General features: G+C 32.7%; 3 protein-coding genes across 3 annotated transcripts; 1 reads left to right on the plus strand and 2 right to left on the minus strand.

Moving 5' to 3' along the window:
• Positions 1 to 2,544: 2,544 nt before the first annotated feature.
• On the minus strand, positions 2,545 to 3,234 carry LOC127813361 (brassinosteroid-responsive RING protein 1-like). The gene has a single exon (XM_052354300.1). It carries the CDS (start codon positions 3,179 to 3,181, stop codon positions 2,696 to 2,698), a length of 486 nt encoding a protein of 161 aa, XP_052210260.1. The 5' UTR covers positions 3,182 to 3,234; the 3' UTR covers positions 2,545 to 2,695.
• A 5,462-nt stretch (positions 3,235 to 8,696) lies between these two features.
• LOC127813631 (BTB/POZ domain-containing protein At1g63850) lies at positions 8,697 to 11,595 on the plus strand. The gene is made up of 2 exons (XM_052354691.1): positions 8,697 to 9,898; positions 10,339 to 11,595. The coding sequence occupies exons 1-2, from the start codon at positions 8,945 to 8,947 to the stop codon at positions 11,275 to 11,277; spliced, it is 1,893 nt and encodes a 630-aa protein (XP_052210651.1). The 5' UTR covers positions 8,697 to 8,944; the 3' UTR covers positions 11,278 to 11,595.
• A 1,676-nt stretch (positions 11,596 to 13,271) lies between these two features.
• Positions 13,272 to 15,304, minus strand: LOC127813632 (phosphoglycerate mutase-like protein AT74). Its single transcript, XM_052354692.1, has 5 exons — positions 14,724 to 15,304; positions 14,414 to 14,533; positions 14,129 to 14,342; positions 13,943 to 14,023; positions 13,272 to 13,799 (listed from the first exon to the last, which is right to left on the minus strand). The coding sequence occupies exons 1-5, from the start codon at positions 15,217 to 15,219 to the stop codon at positions 13,691 to 13,693; spliced, it is 1,020 nt and encodes a 339-aa protein (XP_052210652.1). The 5' UTR covers positions 15,220 to 15,304; the 3' UTR covers positions 13,272 to 13,690.
• Positions 15,305 to 20,165: the final 4,861 nt, after the last annotated feature.

Raw genomic sequence — 20,165 nt, forward strand, 5'->3', positions numbered from 1 at the left:
TCCAGTCCTTCTCCTTTCTCATTCAAAATTTCCTTCATTTTCCGGTCTGATATATTATTTTTCATTCGATTTCAACTCCACACTGTCTAGACTTTTGTGATCAACAATATTTATGCACGTGGCGTTTATGTATTTAGAGATATTGTCTAGGCTCTCTTCTTTGCTTAGGATCGGGGTCAGGGCTTCGAATTGCAACAATAATAAACAAATTTTGTCCCTCTCGGATATCATTTCGAGCAGTAGCTTGAGAAGGGGGAGAGCGATGAAATTTTATAGGTATTTGTTTAACTTTTGTACTAAACTATTATTTGTTAAGATAAATCAGATAAAGTTATATCAAAATAAAGTTAAAATACTTTTTAGATCAAGGTATGAAATAGTCAATATAAGATTATAAAGCATTTTAAAATTTTATGAATTTATTTTGTTAAATTTTTTAAAATGTAATATACAAACGTCATTTTTTTTTATCTGTAAGAATTAATATATATTTATCTTGAGATTTGAGAGAATGAGATAAACATATATAGAAAAATTCAGATAAGAAGTTATATGATTTTTTTTTCAAATGCCACTTTAACAAACACATTGGAAAGTATAAAAATTTAAAATATTTTTTATATCTTATATTTTTTTTTTTGTCTATATCTAAGTTAACAAATATTATTTTAAAAAATAAAAATTAAACTATAATTGTCAATCGCTAACTAATAATTTTTTATTTACAATTTTTTATCCTTTTATTTTACATGTTGAGCCACCCACCTGTCTACTTCAAATATAATTTTGAGAAATTTTATTTGGAGCTAGTTTTTTTATTTTTCGTAGTCACTAGAAATTGACTTTTCTCTCTTGCTCTTTTGCAGTCACGTTAATAACTTTTTGTAATCAAATTTTATTTAATTTTTTAAAAAATATCTTTTTCTATCACTATCACACACAATTATAGCCATCCCCACACACTCATCTTAAAAATATCCTCAAACCTCAACAACTTGAATCGTTGGCTGGCCAGTGTGTTGGCCAAATCTGTGGGCGCGGGTGTGGGTCGTCTCTGCAAAGTCAAAGGCGGCATCGTGACCGTTGGCGGCCACCACCATCATGACATATATATATATACACAAATATACACACATACAAAAACAAAAACATAAATTAATAATGACACACACACACGTCATTGAGAGCTAAAACGACTCAAATACAAAAACACACAAAAATTAATTCCTGCAACTGAATTCCTATTTACAATCAATTATAATTTCAGAAGGTTAGTTTATTGGGTTTATGTTACTAAGAACTATCTCTAGAAGGGGATAAGGTGAAAAAGAGTGGAGTTGATTTATCCGATATAGTTTTCGATGCTCAAGTTAGTAGAAAGCAATAAAGATTAGCATAAAAGGACCGAGTTGGTTTATTCAATATGGTTTTCACTGCTCAAGTTAGTACAAAGCAAGAAAGACTAGCATGGAATTTTAATTAGTTCACAGCGATAAAAAATTTGTCGCGCGATATTGAAATGACACCAAGATCTACCAATAGAGGTAGAATTTTTCGAAAGCAAAGCGAGTCATATTTGAAAGTTATCTTTAAAATTATCAAGTTTAGTTATCTTGAGCAGTGAAATTGAATTTATTTAGCTTAATTTTTAAATTCGGGTTAGACAAGATATTCATGCCATATTTTTAAGAGTAGATACCAATATTTTAAAAATCGGACCGGATCGGCCGGTCGGACCGGTTTAATTGGGAACCGATGGCCTATCCGGTCCGATTTAACTTAAAAGGTCAAATGTCTTTTAACTCGGTCAAAATTCGATTAAACCGGTGAACTGGGAACCGGATTGATCCTGATCTTTTTCACCCCTCACTCATTTTTTAATTTTTAAGTATTAATTAATTCTATAATAACATATATAACAATTATATATGAAATATTAGTTGTATATTAGTTAATAATAATATTTTTCATAATAATATATATTATTTAATTATAAAATATATATATGATATCATCCGATCGGATTATTCCGGTCTAACTAGTCGGATCAAGTGACCCGTGACTCAATTAATAGGTTGATTCGCTCTTCGATTCGATTTTTAAAATATTGGTAGATAGATACAAGTGACAGGCTTTAACTTACGACCTAAATTGCACAAAAAATATAAATAAAAAAATATAAAGGTCTTATACCTTCAAATAAATATAAATATAAGTTATATCATTAAGCATGATTTATTAATTAAAAATAAATAATATATTTAAAAAATCAAATATAATATAAATAATATATTTAAAATTTTACTTATTTTTAAAAATAAATATTAAATTTAAAATTTTTGAATTAAAGACGAAACTAAGTAGGTTTGAATTAAAGACGAAATTAAGTAGGTTAGAGATGGAAAAAATTTCAACTCTAACTGCTTCGTTGAATGAAATGAGTTTTTAAATTAAAAATATGTTTTTGATATTTTTTTAATATTATAAAATAATCTTAATTTTTTTTAAAATATAAAAACAGTCTAAAAATATTTTTTAGCTCCGAAACATTATTTTTGGCTTTTTTTTCCTTATCACTAAAATTAAAAGGTGCATTTGAAAGTTGTTTTGAGCTTATAATTAATAATTATACAAAATGTTATTTTCTAAACTTCTTTTTCATTGTAATATAATACCAACCATTTCCATGGACCACTCAAAAACCAGAAGAAGTTACCGGCGAGTACTCGCCGTGAAAGCCGGAGATCCAGGAGGCCGGTGAGAGTCTCTCGTCGAACGCCGCCTGCAAATCGCCGGGCAATAACTGGGTCCGACAGAGCGGGCAGGTCCAGCGGAGGTGGTCCATCCACGGATCCAGGCAGCTCCGGTGGAAGATGTGGCGGCAGTTGGGCAGCCTCCGCACCTCATCGCCGCCTTCGAACTCGTACAGGCACACCGCGCAGCTCTCCGGCGGGTCCTCCACCTCCGAGAACTTCAGGACCGGCAGGAGATCCCGAATCAGCGCCGCGGGATCGCCGCCGGGTCGAGCCGGCAAGCTATCGACGTCGGGATGGGGAAAATGGCGGAAACCCAGAGATCTAGAGAGAGAGAAGACGAAGTTTCTGAGGAAAGCGAGAAGGGAAAGCGCGTGGAGGAAGAGCTTGGGGAAGATGAGATCGTTGTAGCCAACTGGAAAGCCCATCGCTTCCTTCTTGTTTTCTGGCTCGCTTCTGTTTCTTCTTCTTCTTCCTGCAATTTCCTCTTTAACGGATATGTATATATATATATATATACATATATATTATAATATAAAGAGTAAAAGCTGAATGCAATGGCAAGCAAGGTATGTTTTGTTCATGTGTTTATATTTTACATTATTTTTTGTATATTTTGAACTACATAAAGAGTATTATGATTAAAATATCTTGCGCCTCTTTATGCGTCTCATGAGGGATAATTTTGTCATTAGTACACATTTGTGTAGTACAAGGTGTACACAAAAGTGTATCAATAGCATTATTTTATATTTTTTAGTTAATTTAATTTTGATATTTTAATTTTTTTCATACAAAAATTTAAACTGTCTGATATTTCGATTACATATCTATATGTATATTTTTGACTCAATTTAACTTCTACACTTTAACATGTGAAAAAAGTTAAAGTGAGCGAGAATTTTGATTGATTTATCAAGTTAGAAATACTGTTAGTAATTGTCATTTTTGTTCTCGTATTTATCTATTTTCTTTACTAGACATATTATGATTATTTGAATATGATTTGATAAATACTAATCATCTCATTTTATTTTATTTTTTGTTAAAATATAAAAATTAAATTAACTCAAAAATATAAATTTATAGGTATAATTAAAATAACGAAAATTAGATATATCATATAAATTAATGTGAAAAGTATATAAATAAAAATATAAATTTAATAAAAAAAATATTTGTAATAAATAAGCATAAAATTATAATTTAATATTATTAATAAATTTAGTTGTCGGATTGTACCGACAACAAAATATTTTTTTATTAATTAAAGATAAAAACTTGGTTTTTATGTCTGTAGTGATAGTGAAACGGGGTCCCAATTACGATTGCCTTTGAATTTGTGCTTTGGATGGCATTTAGTTATTTTTTTTTTTGTTATATTCATATGTAATTTAGATTGAATTTGTATAAAAAAATTGAATTAAACCAACCAAATACATCTTCAAAATCGAACAAATTTAAAAAAATTAAATAATTTAAAAATTAAAAAAAACCCAAAAAAATCGAAAACCCAAAAACTTAAAAAAAAGGAAAAAATGATATTATTTTTAATATTTTAATTCATTCGATTATTTCAAATATTATTTTAGTATAAAAATAGAATTGAACCTAATTAAGATAACTAAAATTATTACTCTCAAGACATGGCGTAAGTGATAAAATTGTCAAGTTTTCTTGAGAGTGGTGGAGTTCGACTTTTGGTGAAGAAATGCCCTATTTAGTGGAGATTGATAACGTGTTTGTTTGAGAGTGTATAAACTTACGACTGCATCTAATTTATCCGAAGGCAAAATCAAGAGAAAATGCTAGTCTCCTTTAGAACTAAACTGACGAAGTTCAGACACTTGAGTCATAAAAGAAAAAAATTAAAAATATTAAATTTAAAAATTGAATCAAATTCACTTACAACTTGAATCAAACCTATCACCTACAATTTCAATCGAATTAAATTAATAATTTTAACTAATTTGATTTTATTATTTCAATTAAATTAAAATATTACTCACCCTTTCGAATATTTTATTTAAAGACATTTTAAGACATACAAAAGAGCCATGGACATATGAAAAATAAACGAATTTTTTTTAATAATAATTTTAAATTACACAAAATTTCTTTAGTCTATATTTTTTAAAAATGTGATTTTGGTGGGACTACCGAGTGGAGAGTGACTCACTAAGAGGGCAGTGACAAAGGGGCTATTAATTATGAATACCCCACCAAATAAATATAGAAAGGGACGGGTCAAGAGTGACAAAATAAATAAATAAAAAAAATTGAAAACTTTTGTGTAATTTCTTGTGGGCCCCCCCTAACTTTTATTGTCGGTTTGGATTTTAAGTTCGAGTTTCGTGTCTAGTAGTTAATTCACGTGGCTATTTGTTATAGATTTAACGAAATAATAAATTTATTTGGATAAAATTATTTTTGTATTATTTTAATTATTAATGTTAAGGTAATTATGTTATTTACCAACAATACCCTTTCCAGTTATAACTTTTAAATTTTTTATAAGATTAAAATTGTCTTTTTATTTTGTTAAATATTATTAAAATAATATAAAATAGGCATGACTTTTTATCTAGACAGATTCTAATCATTTAAGAAAATTCTTAACGAAAATGTTACTTAAATACATAAATTTATATTTTTTATATTATTTATGTATTGATATATTATATTTTATGACATAATAATATAAATATATAATATATCAAGGAAGATTGAGAAGATTGTGCTATTTATTTGCTAAAATGGAATAATTTATTTTTTTTAAAATTGAATTAAATTAAAATAGATGGGAAAATCAAATAAATAAAATAATTGTAAAAAAAAACTTAAAAATTAAAACACTCAAATCCTTAATTTGGTAAAAAATAACTTCATTTTTGATATTTCAGTCAATTCAATTATTTTGATTTATTTTTTTAATATAGAGATCGAACTAAAATAAAATAATTGAACCACTTAAATTTGAAAATCAAATCGAATTGAAATACAGATTGGATCGAACAAAACCGCCGATTATTTCTATTTAATCGAAATGTTACTCACTCCTATTTATATACTTTGAAATGAATTTACTAAGCAATACTATTTATCTTTCACTTAAATTCATAAATTTAAAAAATTAAAGAACATAGTATTTTTTTTTAAAGAAAAATTACACCCAACCTTCTGGGTACATCATTAATCAACATTTGAGAAATGATAGAGATTCTCGTAACTTTACAACTATAGTTGTATTTTTTTCTTATATCATTGTTAAATTGTTAATATAACAAAAATACTCGTATTTTTCCTCTCATTCCCTTTATCTTCCTCTATTCCATGATCTAGTCAAAATTTGATAATTTTTTGGGTTTAACTTATAGTTTTGCTAATTATATTCTAGTGGTTTTACTTATAGTTTGACGGGTACAAGTTTTAACCGTGCTCTTTCTAAATTTTTTAGGTGAGTAACCGAGTGTCTAAATCATTAATATTAATATTCGTGTCAAAAACCTTTAAAATTCTTATGAAAATTTGTTTGATAATGATTGAGGAGTTAGCTTTTTTAGTGCAAGTTTTTTAAGACCTCATCATGTATATAGTTGTATAGTTTTTTTTTCTTCTTATTTATTTGTTCAAAATTTTTTCTTTATTTGCTTGTTTAGTCTTTTGTCGTGATAATCGGGATATGTCCTAATAAAATATAAACACTTTTGCGCTTTTATCCCATGACCATATATAATTATAAATTTTATTTATTAAGTGCCCATTAAAGATACTAAAAATAGAAATAAAACATAATTATTGATCAACATATAATATATATTTTTTATTTTTGTATTAAAATAAAAATTAAATAAAAAAAATGAATCCCATGCCCAACATATCACATGTCCAAAGAAGTTAAAATATTCCATAGCTTTTTTATCCCTTCCAAAGGACAACATCACATTGCCGCCCCCCACAAAGCCCAAGGCATTGAATAAAGTGAAAGCAACCTTCTAAAGCCTTCCCCATCATGGCTTTATGATGCCCAATTGCCCTTTGTCCTCCTATTACTCTTTCCCCATTTTAGCCATTTGATTAGCCTCCTAAAGCTGCCTCAGTCCTTGTTTGTGACACACATGTAAGCCTAATTTTCCTAAAGAAAGTCTTTCACTCCCATACAACTTTCCAAAAAGGTTTATGTAATTAATATATTTAGTTCTAATATTAATAAAAAATATAAATTTCGAACAAATTATTTATGGGATACGTGATACGAGTATCTGTCTTCATATGCGATCAAGAAGGGAGACTCGTTTACGATATTCTTTCTTATTTTACCTTAGCGTAAGGAACACTTTATCCATTTGTATCTCTTTGTGAATCTCAAAAAACATAATTTGTTTGAGGTGAGTCTACCTGATAAGTATTAAATTTTATACTATTGGTGAGTTGTTGTGTGAATAAAACACACGTAAATTTAAAGTTAAAGTGAGATACGTAAATACGATTCACACATTATTGGACACCCGTTCTTCTTTGCTTCTCGTCTCATCTCAACAAAATAATATTTTTGCTATCAGCTCAAATGCTTTGAGCACTTAATAAGTAATAGGAACTTAATGTATTGTATAAATGTATAATATTTGTCACAATTAAATTAATTAAATATGCAAATAATCATTCATCCCTCGACAAGATCAAGCAGATACCTCAAGAAGCTACTCTCTTATATGGTGACTAAACACATAAGAAAGGAGTCGAACTAACCATAAAAAAATTAGTCTTATCCCAAAAGATCAACGATAACAATCTTATTAGCGTATCTCTTATTCTTCGTCACCCATGAAAGCAAAGGTATTGCAACAATTGGGGCATATGGTATTTCCCTTCTTCGTTTGCGCATCTTGTACCTTTTTAATTTACATATCGAAGAGTTTTCTTAAATATATGTTAATCAATTTTGTATTACAAACGTGAGTTATGATAATCTCAATTATCGTCATAAGTTTCAAAACGTCACAATACCCTCCCGAAAGAGCTAATCAACACCATCTAATTTTCACTATCATAACTAGAATTACCAATATAGCCAATTCATTTCCACCCATCTAGAAACTAAAAACCATCATAAATAAGGGCTATCATTTTCTTGATTTGGCATGCTAGGGAGGGGTCCCTACCCCCTGGCAAGGTATAAATAAGGGAAAGCACAAATACAACTGGCAATGGCGAAACCTTCCTAAAATTAATTCAAATATACACACATCCATAAAAGGTTAATCAAATGCCTCTTAAAAAAAAAAATACCCATCAAATGCATTACACGACCAACCAAAAGTATGTACACATTGATAATTCTAAATGAAAAAAATAAGCAAAATCTATATTTTTGTTCCTATAATTTTTTTTTGTATGATCACTTAATTTTTTTATTATTTTGATTATATCCATGAACATAATTTTTTAGTGAATTTAACTTTTATATTTTAATTTTTTTCGTATGATAATTTGAACTTTTTCGTTATTTTAGTTACAATTCTAGAATTGTACTTTTGAATTAATTTAATTTTTATATTTTTATATATAAAAAAAATAAAATAAGATGATAAATTATACGTCATATTCTATACACATCAAAATATAGGGGTTAAATTGATTTGAAAATATAAGTTGACGAGAGTAATCGAAATAATAAAAAAAATGAATTGTCATAAAAAAATAAAATATAAAAAATAAAATAATTTAAAAATATAAGTCTAAAAATATAATTAAAATAAAAAATTAAACATTATACAAAATAGACGTGAAAAAATAAGGTGACAAAAATATAGGTTTTGTCTTATAAGAATATACGAGAATTTGTCAAAAAAAAAAAAAAAAGAGCAAGCGGAGAAAGCAGAGTGGGCATGGTTGTGGGGATTGGACGAGAGAACAAGGCATTGAATGCTCATTGATGCCTCTCTCTCTCTCTCTCTCTCTCTCGTGTCCACCGCCCTCTATCTCTCTCTCTCTCTCTCTCCTCTGTAAAATCTCTTGGTCCGATGATGGATTGGAATTGGATGCCCTAAAAACAAAAGGACAACTCAGCTAAAAACAACTGCTACCTCGGCTACAACTACTAAGCCAAGCTCCCCTCTCTCTCTCTCTCTCTCTCTCTCTCTCTCTGGGTGCTGAGTAGTTATTATTATACTTCGCTTGCTTGCCCTTTGATGGCAGCTACCACCACGACCCATCTCAAAATCCAAACCCACCAACCCACTTCCAACACCAAGACCAAGCGGCGCCGATTCCGCGAAACCACCATATCGGCCACGGCCACCGCCGCCGCCGCCACCACAACCGAATCCCACAGCCACCAACGAAAGCTTGACTCAGCGGCTGTCGTCTCCCCCGACAATTCCTGGTGCTGCGCGACCTCCAAGCCGCCACCGCCGCCGCATATAGCTCCAGACAACGCGGAACCCGTTTCCGGGTCGCCGTCGGATCTCAAGATTCGGTACTCACCGACTGCGAGTCCACAGGCGATGGAGTCAAGCTCCGCTCTCCACGCCTACGCCCACGCCGCCGCCGCAGGGATTTATGGCGGCGCCAACGGCGATTCTTTCCCGTCGTCGTTTAGCAAATTCAACTCCGTTCTGACGGCCGGGCTTTTGAACCCAATGTCGCCGCCTCCGTCGGTCGAGAAGACCCGATCGAGCCCCACCCTGTTCGAGATGATGGCGAGCGAGCCCGATTGCCCGCCCCGAACACAGATCGCCGCTCCAAATGTTGCCGTTCCGGCGCCCAAATCGCAGATTTCGGCTCAAGACAGGCAAGCGTTGATGCAACAGCGGCTCTCGTACCTGTTGGCTTGTCGGAGTCCGGGAAGTCAGTTCAACGATGCCGTTTCCGGTGATGTCAAGCTCACGTTGAGCTCGAAGGAGGGACTTAGTATTTTGATGAATCTCCATCAACAGATCTTGGTCGCTCACAGCCGCTTCTTCGCCATGAAACTGTCTGATTTGTGGTCGAGGCCGCAGAGAGCTCCCGGCCCCTACATTGTGGAGATTGCTGACTGTGATGACATTGAAGTGTACATCGAAACCCTAAGGCTGATGTACTGTAAGGATTTAAGGAGGAGGCTTATGAAGGAAGATGTTTCCAGAGTCCTTGGAATCTTGAAGGTAATAAACATTTACAGAGTGTTATATCATTTTCATCATCATCATCATCGGGGCACCCTATCATAGCAAAGTTCGGGTTAGCGGCACGACATTGATAATATGAATTGAGTTCTAAGAGTCATATTGGTAATGCAAACCCATGCAAAAGAACAACTTCAACTTCATACGGAAACGTTTCATGAGATGTCTGTAAATGAAATAATTGATATGGTCATGTTCCATCACTTAGTTGACAATTGTGAAACCAGCCAACCTGTACAACTCACAAACACGGCTTATTTTCACATTGCTTTCGAAAAATTTCATCAATGATATGTTTAGGAAGACGTGAACTTTGGTTGAATTTGAATGTTTATCTGTAGCTGTGTGTGAAAATAAGAGTTGATTGGGAATATCGAAGTATTAGGACTTGAATTGTTTCTGAAATTTTTGTGATTTAGGTGTCAGCTGCAATTGGATTTGAGGCTGGGGTTTTGTCATGTTTGGAGTACTTAGAGGCTGCTCCATGGGCTGAGGATGAAGAGGAGAAGGTGGCTGCTCTGCTTTCGGAGCTTCAGCTTGAAGGGGTTGGAACAGGGGAAGTTCTTAAGAGGGTTTCGGGTGATGTTCCTGCAGGTATTGAGGAGCGAAATGAGAATGAGGAAGTACTGCTCAGGCTTTTGCAGGTGGTTCTTGAAGGGAAAGATGAGAAGGCAAGGCGAGAGATGAAGGGATTGGTGACCAAAATGCTCCGTGAAAATTCCTCTCAAAATGAATTGAGGAAAGAGTCATTATATTCTGCTTGTGATGGTTGCTTGCAATTGCTTCGCCAACATTTTCTAAAGGCTGCAGATGCTGATTTGCAGGAAGTGGGTCAAATTGCGCGGCAGGCGGATAATTTGCATTGGATTCTGGATATATTGATTGATAGACAGATTGCTGAGGAATTTCTGAAGACATGGGCATCTCAATCTGAGTTGTCTGATGCACATTCTAAAGTGCCTGCCATTCATAGGTATGAGGTTAGCCGAGTGACAGCTAGGCTGTTTGTTGGTATTGGAAAGGGGCAGCTATTGGCTTCAAAGGATGCGAGGTGCTTGCTCTTGCGGACTTGGTTGGGTCCATTTTATGACGACTTTGGGTGGATGAGGAGAGCTTCAAATGGACTTGACAGGCATTTAATAGAAGATGGTCTGAGCAACACTATTCTGACTCTGCCTCTGTCATGGCAACAGGAAATTTTGATGTCTTGGTTTGACCGGTTTCTGAATTCCGGTGATGATTGTCCAAATATACAAAGAGGATTTGAGATTTGGTGGAGGAGGGCTTTTTGGAGACGAAATGGTGGGTCTGAACGACCCCAGCAAATGCGAATTACCACTGCAAGTATTGAGAACTAATGAAATTTAGCAATACCAAGTTGAGGGGGATATGCCTTTCTATGGGTTTAGTTACTTTCAACATCCTATTGCCACCCAATCCCTCTTTACGGGTTAATGGTGTTTTCCTGTCTTCTTCCTTTCTATATTGGCTTCGACAATTGTTCTGAAAAGATTTGAGTTCAGGAAAGTTGGTGACTGGTCTCTTTAATAGACGTTACCTGGTCCAATCCAGGAGAAGAGGTGTATATGTTCCGGTGCAGTTTCCACATTTTGTTGGGATTAATCACGATGTAGTTCTTCTGTTAATTTGATATATAAAATGAGCCGTTTCTTCTACTGTTATATCTGGAATTGGTTTATGGCTTATGAAACTGTTGCAATTTATTGCTGTTTAGGTTTGTATGTTATTCAAATTGAAAAGTCTTTAGATTAAAGTAGTTTTATTTTATTTTGAGGGCGATACCTTGTAGCAGTGGCAAGGTTTGTCCTTTGTCACTGGTTGTAACGGGTGCCCTTTATTAAAAGAGTTTCCTTTTGGTAAACAAGGACAGTGAACTATTTAACTAGTGGATGGTTCATGAGAAGTAGAACCAAGTCACATGGAAATTGAGGTGGCTCCCTTTTTCGACATAACATGAAACAGCATTCAAACTCAAAAGCACCTAGACTGCGAGGGAACTTGAGGATGTAAGCCTGTGAAGAATACCTCGAACTTTGTGCCCTGTATTGGTTATGTCGCATTGGGTGCATACTCAGTTGGACAATATAAATCTTGCTGTTCTTCAGTTGAATTTTCATTTTGTCATATTGACATCTTTTCTTGGAAATTTTAGACAGGCCCCAGTACTGCTTCCTGCAGCTTGTGTTTCTTTTCTTCAGTGGCATCCTATAGGATATTTGGATGTCCTACCAATCCTAGATGATCTAACTTCTTTGGAGGTCTATTATGTTATCAGATCAATGAAAAGTCCATATCCATTTGCATGGTGTTCTCTAAAGTGAATTTAATGTCTTCCTGGGTGCAGTTAGGAATTAATGTTTTATCCAATAATTTGCTTCTATTCATTTGGGTGGAAATAAGGACATACGATAAGCAGTTAGAATGCCATCCGCCTCCTTGAAAATGCTAGGGAGTTGCAAAACTGAGTGTTTCCCTTGCATGCATATGGATATTACAATGGTTAGATAATCTAAATTTATTTTAGTTTTATTTAATGGTTTCCCCACCTAGTGGGATTAAGGCTTATGATTTTTTGTTGTTGTGATTGCTGTTTTTATTTGATTGTTTGCCAATAGTTGTTAGAAGGGATATCATTCATTGTTTCTCTTTATGCTGTAACAGGTTGAGATGAACCACACTGTAGAGAAATGCTTGATGTCCTCTGAACCAAGCAAGATGGAACTGTGTGAAGATTTTTATTCATGGAATTTGTTCAATTTTACATTAACAGATATGTAATTTATGTGGTATTTATTTGAAAAACTCGCTTGAAGAGAACTAGAAACAATTTTTTTGGGGCTGAATCCTTTTGTGGCATATTATCATTTCCTAATTTAGGGGAATCTTGAAACTTAGAATAGAACACCCTTTTAATTCGGAACTAGGGTTATTTACCTTTTGATTTATTTCCCATTTTCATTTATTGTTTGGAAACATCTCTTGTACCTGAATTCTGAGAACGTAACAAGGAATTCTAATGCTTTACGGTTTATAACTCAGTTCATCTGGTCACTACAGTTCTTTGTTAACTTTGTTCAACACTTTACACAGTTCTTAATGTTTGTTCTTATGATCCGAGGATGAAGAATAGTTGATGTAGAATCTAAAGGATCTACTGGTGGATTTTCTACCTTTGGTGGCTAATCCTCTTGGTAGCATGATTCTAGCAATATGTCAGATGATTTGCAATATACTCAAAGTTTTAGATAGGACAATCAAGTTCAAACTCTGTTTATAATCATAGTCTCGGTTTTTTCTACTTTTTGGCATTCTTTTTTTTTTTTTTATATATATTTTTGGCTATGTTTAAAGTGACTTAGATGACTCTTGGATTTGTTCTTTGTTGTTGTAGAAAGGTCAAAATGGATATCCTCATAAACGCATCCCAGAGTTAATGATTAGGATAATTTTTCGAAAAAAGAACTTTTGTCAGCCTAGATCAAAGGAAAAGTAACCCTAAGATTCACTCTTGCATGTAAACTGCATGTTCATTGATAACCACCTTTCAGTTACAGCTAGGGATTTATGGTTTTCATTGAAAACTATTTACTACTGCTGGTGTTATTGCAGGATTGTTATTTCACTTGTGGATCAGAAAAACCATATTGCCAAATGGCTGCACGGGAACGAGTTCATGCTGCTCAAGTAAGCGTTTCCAGGGAGTCCTTCTGTGTCACTGCATGCCTAGTTTCCAACACCGGGTAAGTATAATTATTCCGTGGCTAATACTTTATCATCTTCATCATCAAAATGGGTGAAAAACGCTGAGCCAGTCATTGGACAGTGGTAGTTCACGTCCCCGGGCTTTGCCATTTTTTGCCTTCAGTAAGAGACCAAGAAAGAACACGTTAGCTGGAAAAAAAAAAGCAAGTCTCTAGTACCTTGCTTACATCATCAGGGTAATAGATTGAGGCAAGTGTTGAATTTCTAGGATGCATAGGTTCTTAAGACCAGAGGGCTTACCATTCCTGATCAATCAGCATTTCATCAGTTAAACCAAACTCTCTTAGCTCTTTTTCTGTGTGATGCATCAATAAGCTGTACCTGTAGATATCAGTTCACAGTTTAATTAACTCTATTACTTCACCGTGTGGGGTGTTTTTCTGTTACAGTTCGTTTTAGAGGAGGATCGGAGAGTTAATATAATACCTGCCCCCATAACCCTTTTCCAGCACAATCATATTTCCATTCCCGAGGTTATTTAGTCCCTCAAATTGTTCCACTGTCCATTTATACCACCTTGTCAAGAACACCCGTATCGTCAGGCCATGTGATACTATCACCAGGTTCATGTTGGGAGTTTGTTCGCCTGGTGGCTGGAAACGGCCAATGTCAATGTCGGCTCTCAGAGTCTCTCTGAATCCTGCAGTTAGTATCTTTACTATTTTCACCATTGTTAATGAGTTGGGATTGTTGACAGTAAGCAGAGACTACCTGTTATCCTATCATAAACATCTGCAGCTGACTCTCCATTTGGAAAGCGGTAGAAGAAGCGGCCATAGAGTTGGCGAATTGCTTTCTCTCTTCTCATTTTCTCCCTGTCCTGAAAGTTTCCTTGGAAGGGGAAAACAGATAAAGGAAACAGAAGAGTTCATACTTGTAAGCTGCAAAAAGAGAAAAAAGAAAAAAAAAAAAAAAAAAAAGCTCGGTTTATTGCACTTGTGCATTTACACATTTATGAACAGAACAGAACAGGACAACAGGGACTCTTTTTTCTGTGATTTGTTTCATTCATCTGACATACCGAAATCTTGCTCACGCAGGCGAGGCTCCTCCCTCACTCCAGCAATCCTCGTGCGCCCGAAGGCCTTGGCGACGTTTCGCAGAGTTTCCAGCGTCCTTCTATAAGGTGAGACATAGAAGTAAACCTTCCAGTCATCTACCTCGTCCTTCTCCAGCAGTTCCCTGATCCTCCTCCCACAATCCAACGCCTCGCCCATCCCTTTCTGGGTCAGGCCAATCTTCGGATCAGCCACCCTCGTGTACATACTCTCATCCACATTCCCCTCGCTCTGTCCGTGCCTAACCAGTATGATCCTGCGCGGCCTTGGAGGCCTGCAGGATCCGGATCCTGTTCCTGTTCCTGTACCCAGAGCGGCGCTCTTTTCCGGGTGAAAAGCCGATCCATTCTCATGAACTCCATGGCTGCATCTTATGGGGTTGAAATTCTTGAGCTTTTGGTGAAAACACAGAGGTGTTGAGGTTGGGGACAGTGTTGAACCCAGGAGGCTGCTTGGCATTGTGTTCAATCCAGTCTGAGAGGGAGATCCAGCAATGGAACAGATTGTGCAGGTTTTCAATGAGTGATTGTAAAGTGAACAACACAACACTGGTAATATTTGTTAGGGTCTTCTTCTTGTGAAAGCAGCCAGCCATGGCCACTAGTGTCCTGGTCAGTTGCCGCCTTTGTGGGTCACAGATCAGATGCCCATATTCTTTTTTGAAACATAATTATATATATATGAGGCTCCCACTTTCTTGGATTGGGGTTTTCACAACTCGAATCTACGATATTTTTTTACTACGTTAGTGTTCATTTTGTTTTTGTTCTATTATTATATACTCTCACCTGGTTTGGGACCACAACAATGGGGACCAATTTGCCTTTAAATGTTTGTTGGGTGCAAAGGGTGAAATCCCTTGTCTTAAGGGCTTCCCACACACTGTCCCACGCAACTTTTAAATGTGTGTTGCATGTCATTTTTGTGTGGCAGACATATTAGTCTTTGAATTTTGTATTTCGTAATAAATTGGGTATTTTATTATGATGTAAGTCTTTTTCTTTTTTTTTCTGTGATTTTGAGATTTATATTAATATATATCGTATTAGTTTTTAAGAGAGATGAAAAATTAAGAAAGGGACTTTGACAAAAAAATCAAAATTTAATAGCTTTTTTGACAAAAATTAAAGGATAATATTTAATTTGTGACAAAGTTCAAAGTTTAAAGACAATATAATTTACTTTTACTGAAACGGTAATAATATTTGTATATGGAGTTTGTACATTATTTTAAATATTTAAGTAGTGTTTGTTAAAATAAATAAAATAAAATTGTATTAAAATAAAATTAGAATGTTTAGATTAGGTTATATGATTTTTATTAAACTGTTTATTAAATTTTTTGGAATGCACTGGAAGACCTGCGTAATTTTTTTTTATCTGTGAGGTCCAACATATGCTTATTTGAAAGGAGAGAAATAAGTATATTTAGAATATGTCAGATAAAAAGTCATGTGACTTTCTTTTTAAAAATTAGTAAATAAGTTTAACAAACATATTAGAAAAGATAAAAGTCTGGAATATTTTTCATATTTTATCTTTTTTGGTTTATATTTTAATTAATAAATGCTACTTTAATAGTATATTTATAAGAAATTTATTAATAGTTTAATTTTAATTAATTTATTATGTATTAAAATTAAATATTAACATCAAAGTAATACAATTTCTATGTTTTTTTTCTGAGTATAGGAAGTATGAACAGACTCCAATAAACCTCAATGAGAGTAGAATGGGCCTACCAGGATATCTAGGACTGACCCGACCCAAGATCTGAATTGGGCCAAGTATGGGCCCTAGAAAAGATTGGATTTGAGACCAAACCTGAAATCAAGACACAAAAATTTTCATAAAAAATCATAAATATTTATTACATTATGATTATTAGTAAAATTATCACATGACGATTGTAACCCATATCACTTTACTAGAAATAAATCATAAATATTTTTTTATTTTATACAATAAGTATAAAAAAATTATTATATCCAAATCCAAGATAGCCCAAGAGAAAGAAGCCCATAAAGGAAAGTAATAGGATATCCCCATAGAATTGTCCCTCGGAGACTCTCTTGAAGATCTCTTTTATGTACTCTTAGGAGACCTTATTGGAAAACTCTCTTGGAGACCTCTTTTGAGTATCTTTGGAAGACCCTCCAAACTATTTCTTCTATGTCTAAGAATGTGTTAGACTTATTTTCTATGTTTTTGTTTGAAATTTCATAATAAATAATTCGAAAGACGTAGATACTCATCAATTTGTCAACTTTGATCTCTATAAATAAAAGTTTATTTTTAAATTCTTTCGTAGAAACTAATTTAATCATCAAAGGGTCGGCGTGAGAGACATTTCGCACCCTTAATTACTTCCTATTTCATAAGTCCCGAAAACTAAAACTTTGAAATAAACACTCATTCATAACTATAAATTTATTATTGTATTTAAATAATAACAAAAATAATAATAATAATTGTCTTTATTTTAAGATTGATGTATGACTTACAATGCTTAATCAATTAATATTAAAGCAACAAAGTCAAATGAAAGTTTTATTAAACAAATCTATAGAATAAAATAAGTTAAAAAATTAAAACCCATAGTATGATTTAAATAAAGATTATGAAAATTATTATTTTTGGCGAATTATATTTGGATTGGCTATAAGAAATGGAGAGTCAAACCTCAAGTGTGGATTTGGATTGAACAATTGGCCTCACTTAATGATGGTCTTTGAATATTATCCCCAAAGACAATTAGGCTGTCGATTAGTCATAGGTTTGGAATAATATGCCACACAGCCTAATCAATTATTATTGATTGATTAAATAATTTAATCAATGATACGTACATTTATCATCAATACCTAATAATTAATCTAATCAACGATATATTAATGTACTTTATTTTCAGTATCTAAACACTTTTATTTGTCAGTAATAAATTAAGTATATTTTGAAATATTTTATCAACTAATATAAATATTTAGATATTAAAAACAAAGTACATAAAATGCACTTAAGGAGGGCTATACGAGCACTCCTTAACAAAATCTATATAGTTTTATTACACTTATTTATTATGAGTATCTTTATTAGGTACTATTTGTTAAAATGAGTAACATAAAATTAAAATATTTTTCGGAGTAAGATATAAAATAGTCAAGATAAGATTGTGAATTATTTCAAAATTTTTATCAAACTATTTGTTAAATTTTTTAGAATGCACTAAAAGATATATATATGTATCATTTTTTCTTATATGTAAAGTCTAAGATATCCTTATTTGGAGAGGGGAGAGAGATAAGCATATCTAAAAAATATTAGATAAAAAGTCACGTGACTTCTTTTTTAAAGATCTTCAGATAAGTTTAACAAATATATTAGAAATAACAAAAATCTAAAATATTTTTTATATCTTATTTTTTTCTATCCATGTTTTAGTTAACAAACACTACCTTAGAGAACTTATTAAGGTGCATTTAATACATTTATTTCAACTTTGAGTTTTAACTTTCATTCTATTATTATATGAATAGAGTTATATGAATTTTAGATTTTTAGTTATTTTTATAAATTTTTATAGTACATGCCATGCTTTAATTAAGATATTGATAAAAATATAAAATTTACCCATAATGATAGACCGTTTGAACAAAAATTAAAGGTTTCGAGTTACATCATCGTGAAATAAAACTTATTAAATAGCTCTTGTCATATTTAAAGCGAAATTTAATTAAAAACAAAGAGATTAATGCTTAAACCTTTATTTTTTTAACCAAATCTAAGGTCTAAAAGTTTACAAAACCAATCCAATCAAAAACCATATCAAGTCAATATATATATATAAATATTATTTTAACACTCAAATTTGATATTTTTATTTAGACTCTATATTAATATTTTATATATTTTTATTGATATGACACATAATACAAGACATCGATATAAAGTATTACAATGAAAATTAAAATTATAGTCCAAATAATATTCCCTACGTTGTCCCCACATGGACAAATAAATAAAAAAATGGGCTTTGAAAAGGGTATTTAGTGCTTGAGAAAACTAAGCTATTGGTAGGGCGTGACAGTTCCAATATTGATAGAGTGAAGCATCACACTTCCATGGATTAGACAGACAAAAACATCCAACCTAACTGAATGTCGGCCCCTCCCATTGATTCTTTTCCATTTCTTAATTCTACAAATTGATTAAAGAAACCAATCATAACATATATATATATATATATATCTCTTGTGTGTGTGTGTGTGTGGGGGGGGGGGGGGGGGGGGGGGGCTGTGGCTTGAAAGATTCCATGGATGTATCCACCAAAGAAGCTCCAATTTTTTTTGTTGCTTGCTAATAGTGAAACTGCTTGGCTTGTGGATGTATAAAGATACACAGTAGTCCTCTTTTGTTTTTTTTAATCTAGTACTTGTTGAAAAATAAAAGGTAACAATATTAATGTCACAATCTCATCATTCTAATACTAGGTCTTGTATAAGAATCTTGCAAGAATTTGATTATTTTCCAATTGGTAATTTGTTTCCGAGAGTGACTTGGGTGGTGACACATCTCTCATAATAATCGTGGGGTCGTGAGATTAATAAATCTTCCCATTATCTCTTTGTATGGATACATATACATATATATCTTGTAATTTCCTATGTGTTAATAAAAGTATTTCGTTTGATTTTCGTTGCTAATTGTAAGCAATTAAAAACGACTTATAATTAGTCAACAAAAATGTTATACCCATAAAAAAATTTTAGAAACAACCCTCACAAACTTATATAAAAAATTCATAATAGTTCTATTCAAAAACGACATCAATTTGTGAAGATTATTTGTTAAATTTGTTTTGAGGGTATAACATTTTCGATTGGTCACAAGTAATGATAACTATTATCCTGAGTGTATGTTGTTTTTAAATAAGGTGCACTTATCGCATCTTGTTGTTGACATACAAACAATGCGATTGATTGAAGATAACTGCATCATAGTTCAAAACATTTAACTAACTAATACATTTATTATTATTCTTAACCAATTACCTAATTAAGTCAACATATCTCGATAAAAATGAGATTAAAGTTGTTGTAATCACCCAATAAGAATGGTAGAAAAGTCTCCAAGCAACTTGTTAGTATGAACACACATATGATTGGTAAAGGATTAATGATTAATTAAGGAGTGTGCAAGCAAAGGAGGGAGCAATTAAGAAAATTTAGGAAAGGAACAAGCAATAGAAGACAAAGATTTCATGCAAACAAAATGGACTTCTAATTGCACTTAGAGCATATGCCAGAGGGCTTCTTTTTCTTTCATGGGTTTTGTCATTTGCATTGACTTTACCTCTTCCTCTCATATATATCTTCTGTCTTCATTGTTAAGAAATTAAGAAAAGA

The sequence above is a fragment of the Diospyros lotus genome, chromosome 11 (assembly GCF_014633365.1).
Source record: "Diospyros lotus cultivar Yz01 chromosome 11, ASM1463336v1, whole genome shotgun sequence".
Lineage (NCBI taxonomy): Eukaryota > Viridiplantae > Streptophyta > Magnoliopsida > Ericales > Ebenaceae > Diospyros > Diospyros lotus.

Bases quoted from the DNA above. Each gene is read 5' to 3' on its own strand.
- LOC127813361 (XM_052354300.1), bottom strand. From the start codon at position 3,181: ATGGGCTTTCCAGTTGGCTACAACGATCTCATCTTCCCCAAGCTCTTC.
- LOC127813631 (XM_052354691.1), top strand. From the start codon at position 8,945: ATGGCAGCTACCACCACGACCCATCTCAAAATCCAAACCCACCAACCC. The intron at 9,899-10,338 runs GTAATAAACATT...TTTGTGATTTAG, and splicing joins GAGTCCTTGGAATCTTGAAG to GTGTCAGCTGCAATTGGATT.
- LOC127813632 (XM_052354692.1), bottom strand. From the start codon at position 15,219: ATGCCAAGCAGCCTCCTGGGTTCAACACTGTCCCCAACCTCAACACCT. The intron at 14,534-14,723 runs GTATGTCAGATG...TCCCCTTCCAAG, and splicing joins CCTGCGTGAGCAAGATTTCG to GAAACTTTCAGGACAGGGAG. The intron at 14,024-14,128 runs GTATTATATTAA...TGATATCTACAG, and splicing joins GAAAAGGGTTATGGGGGCAG to GTACAGCTTATTGATGCATC.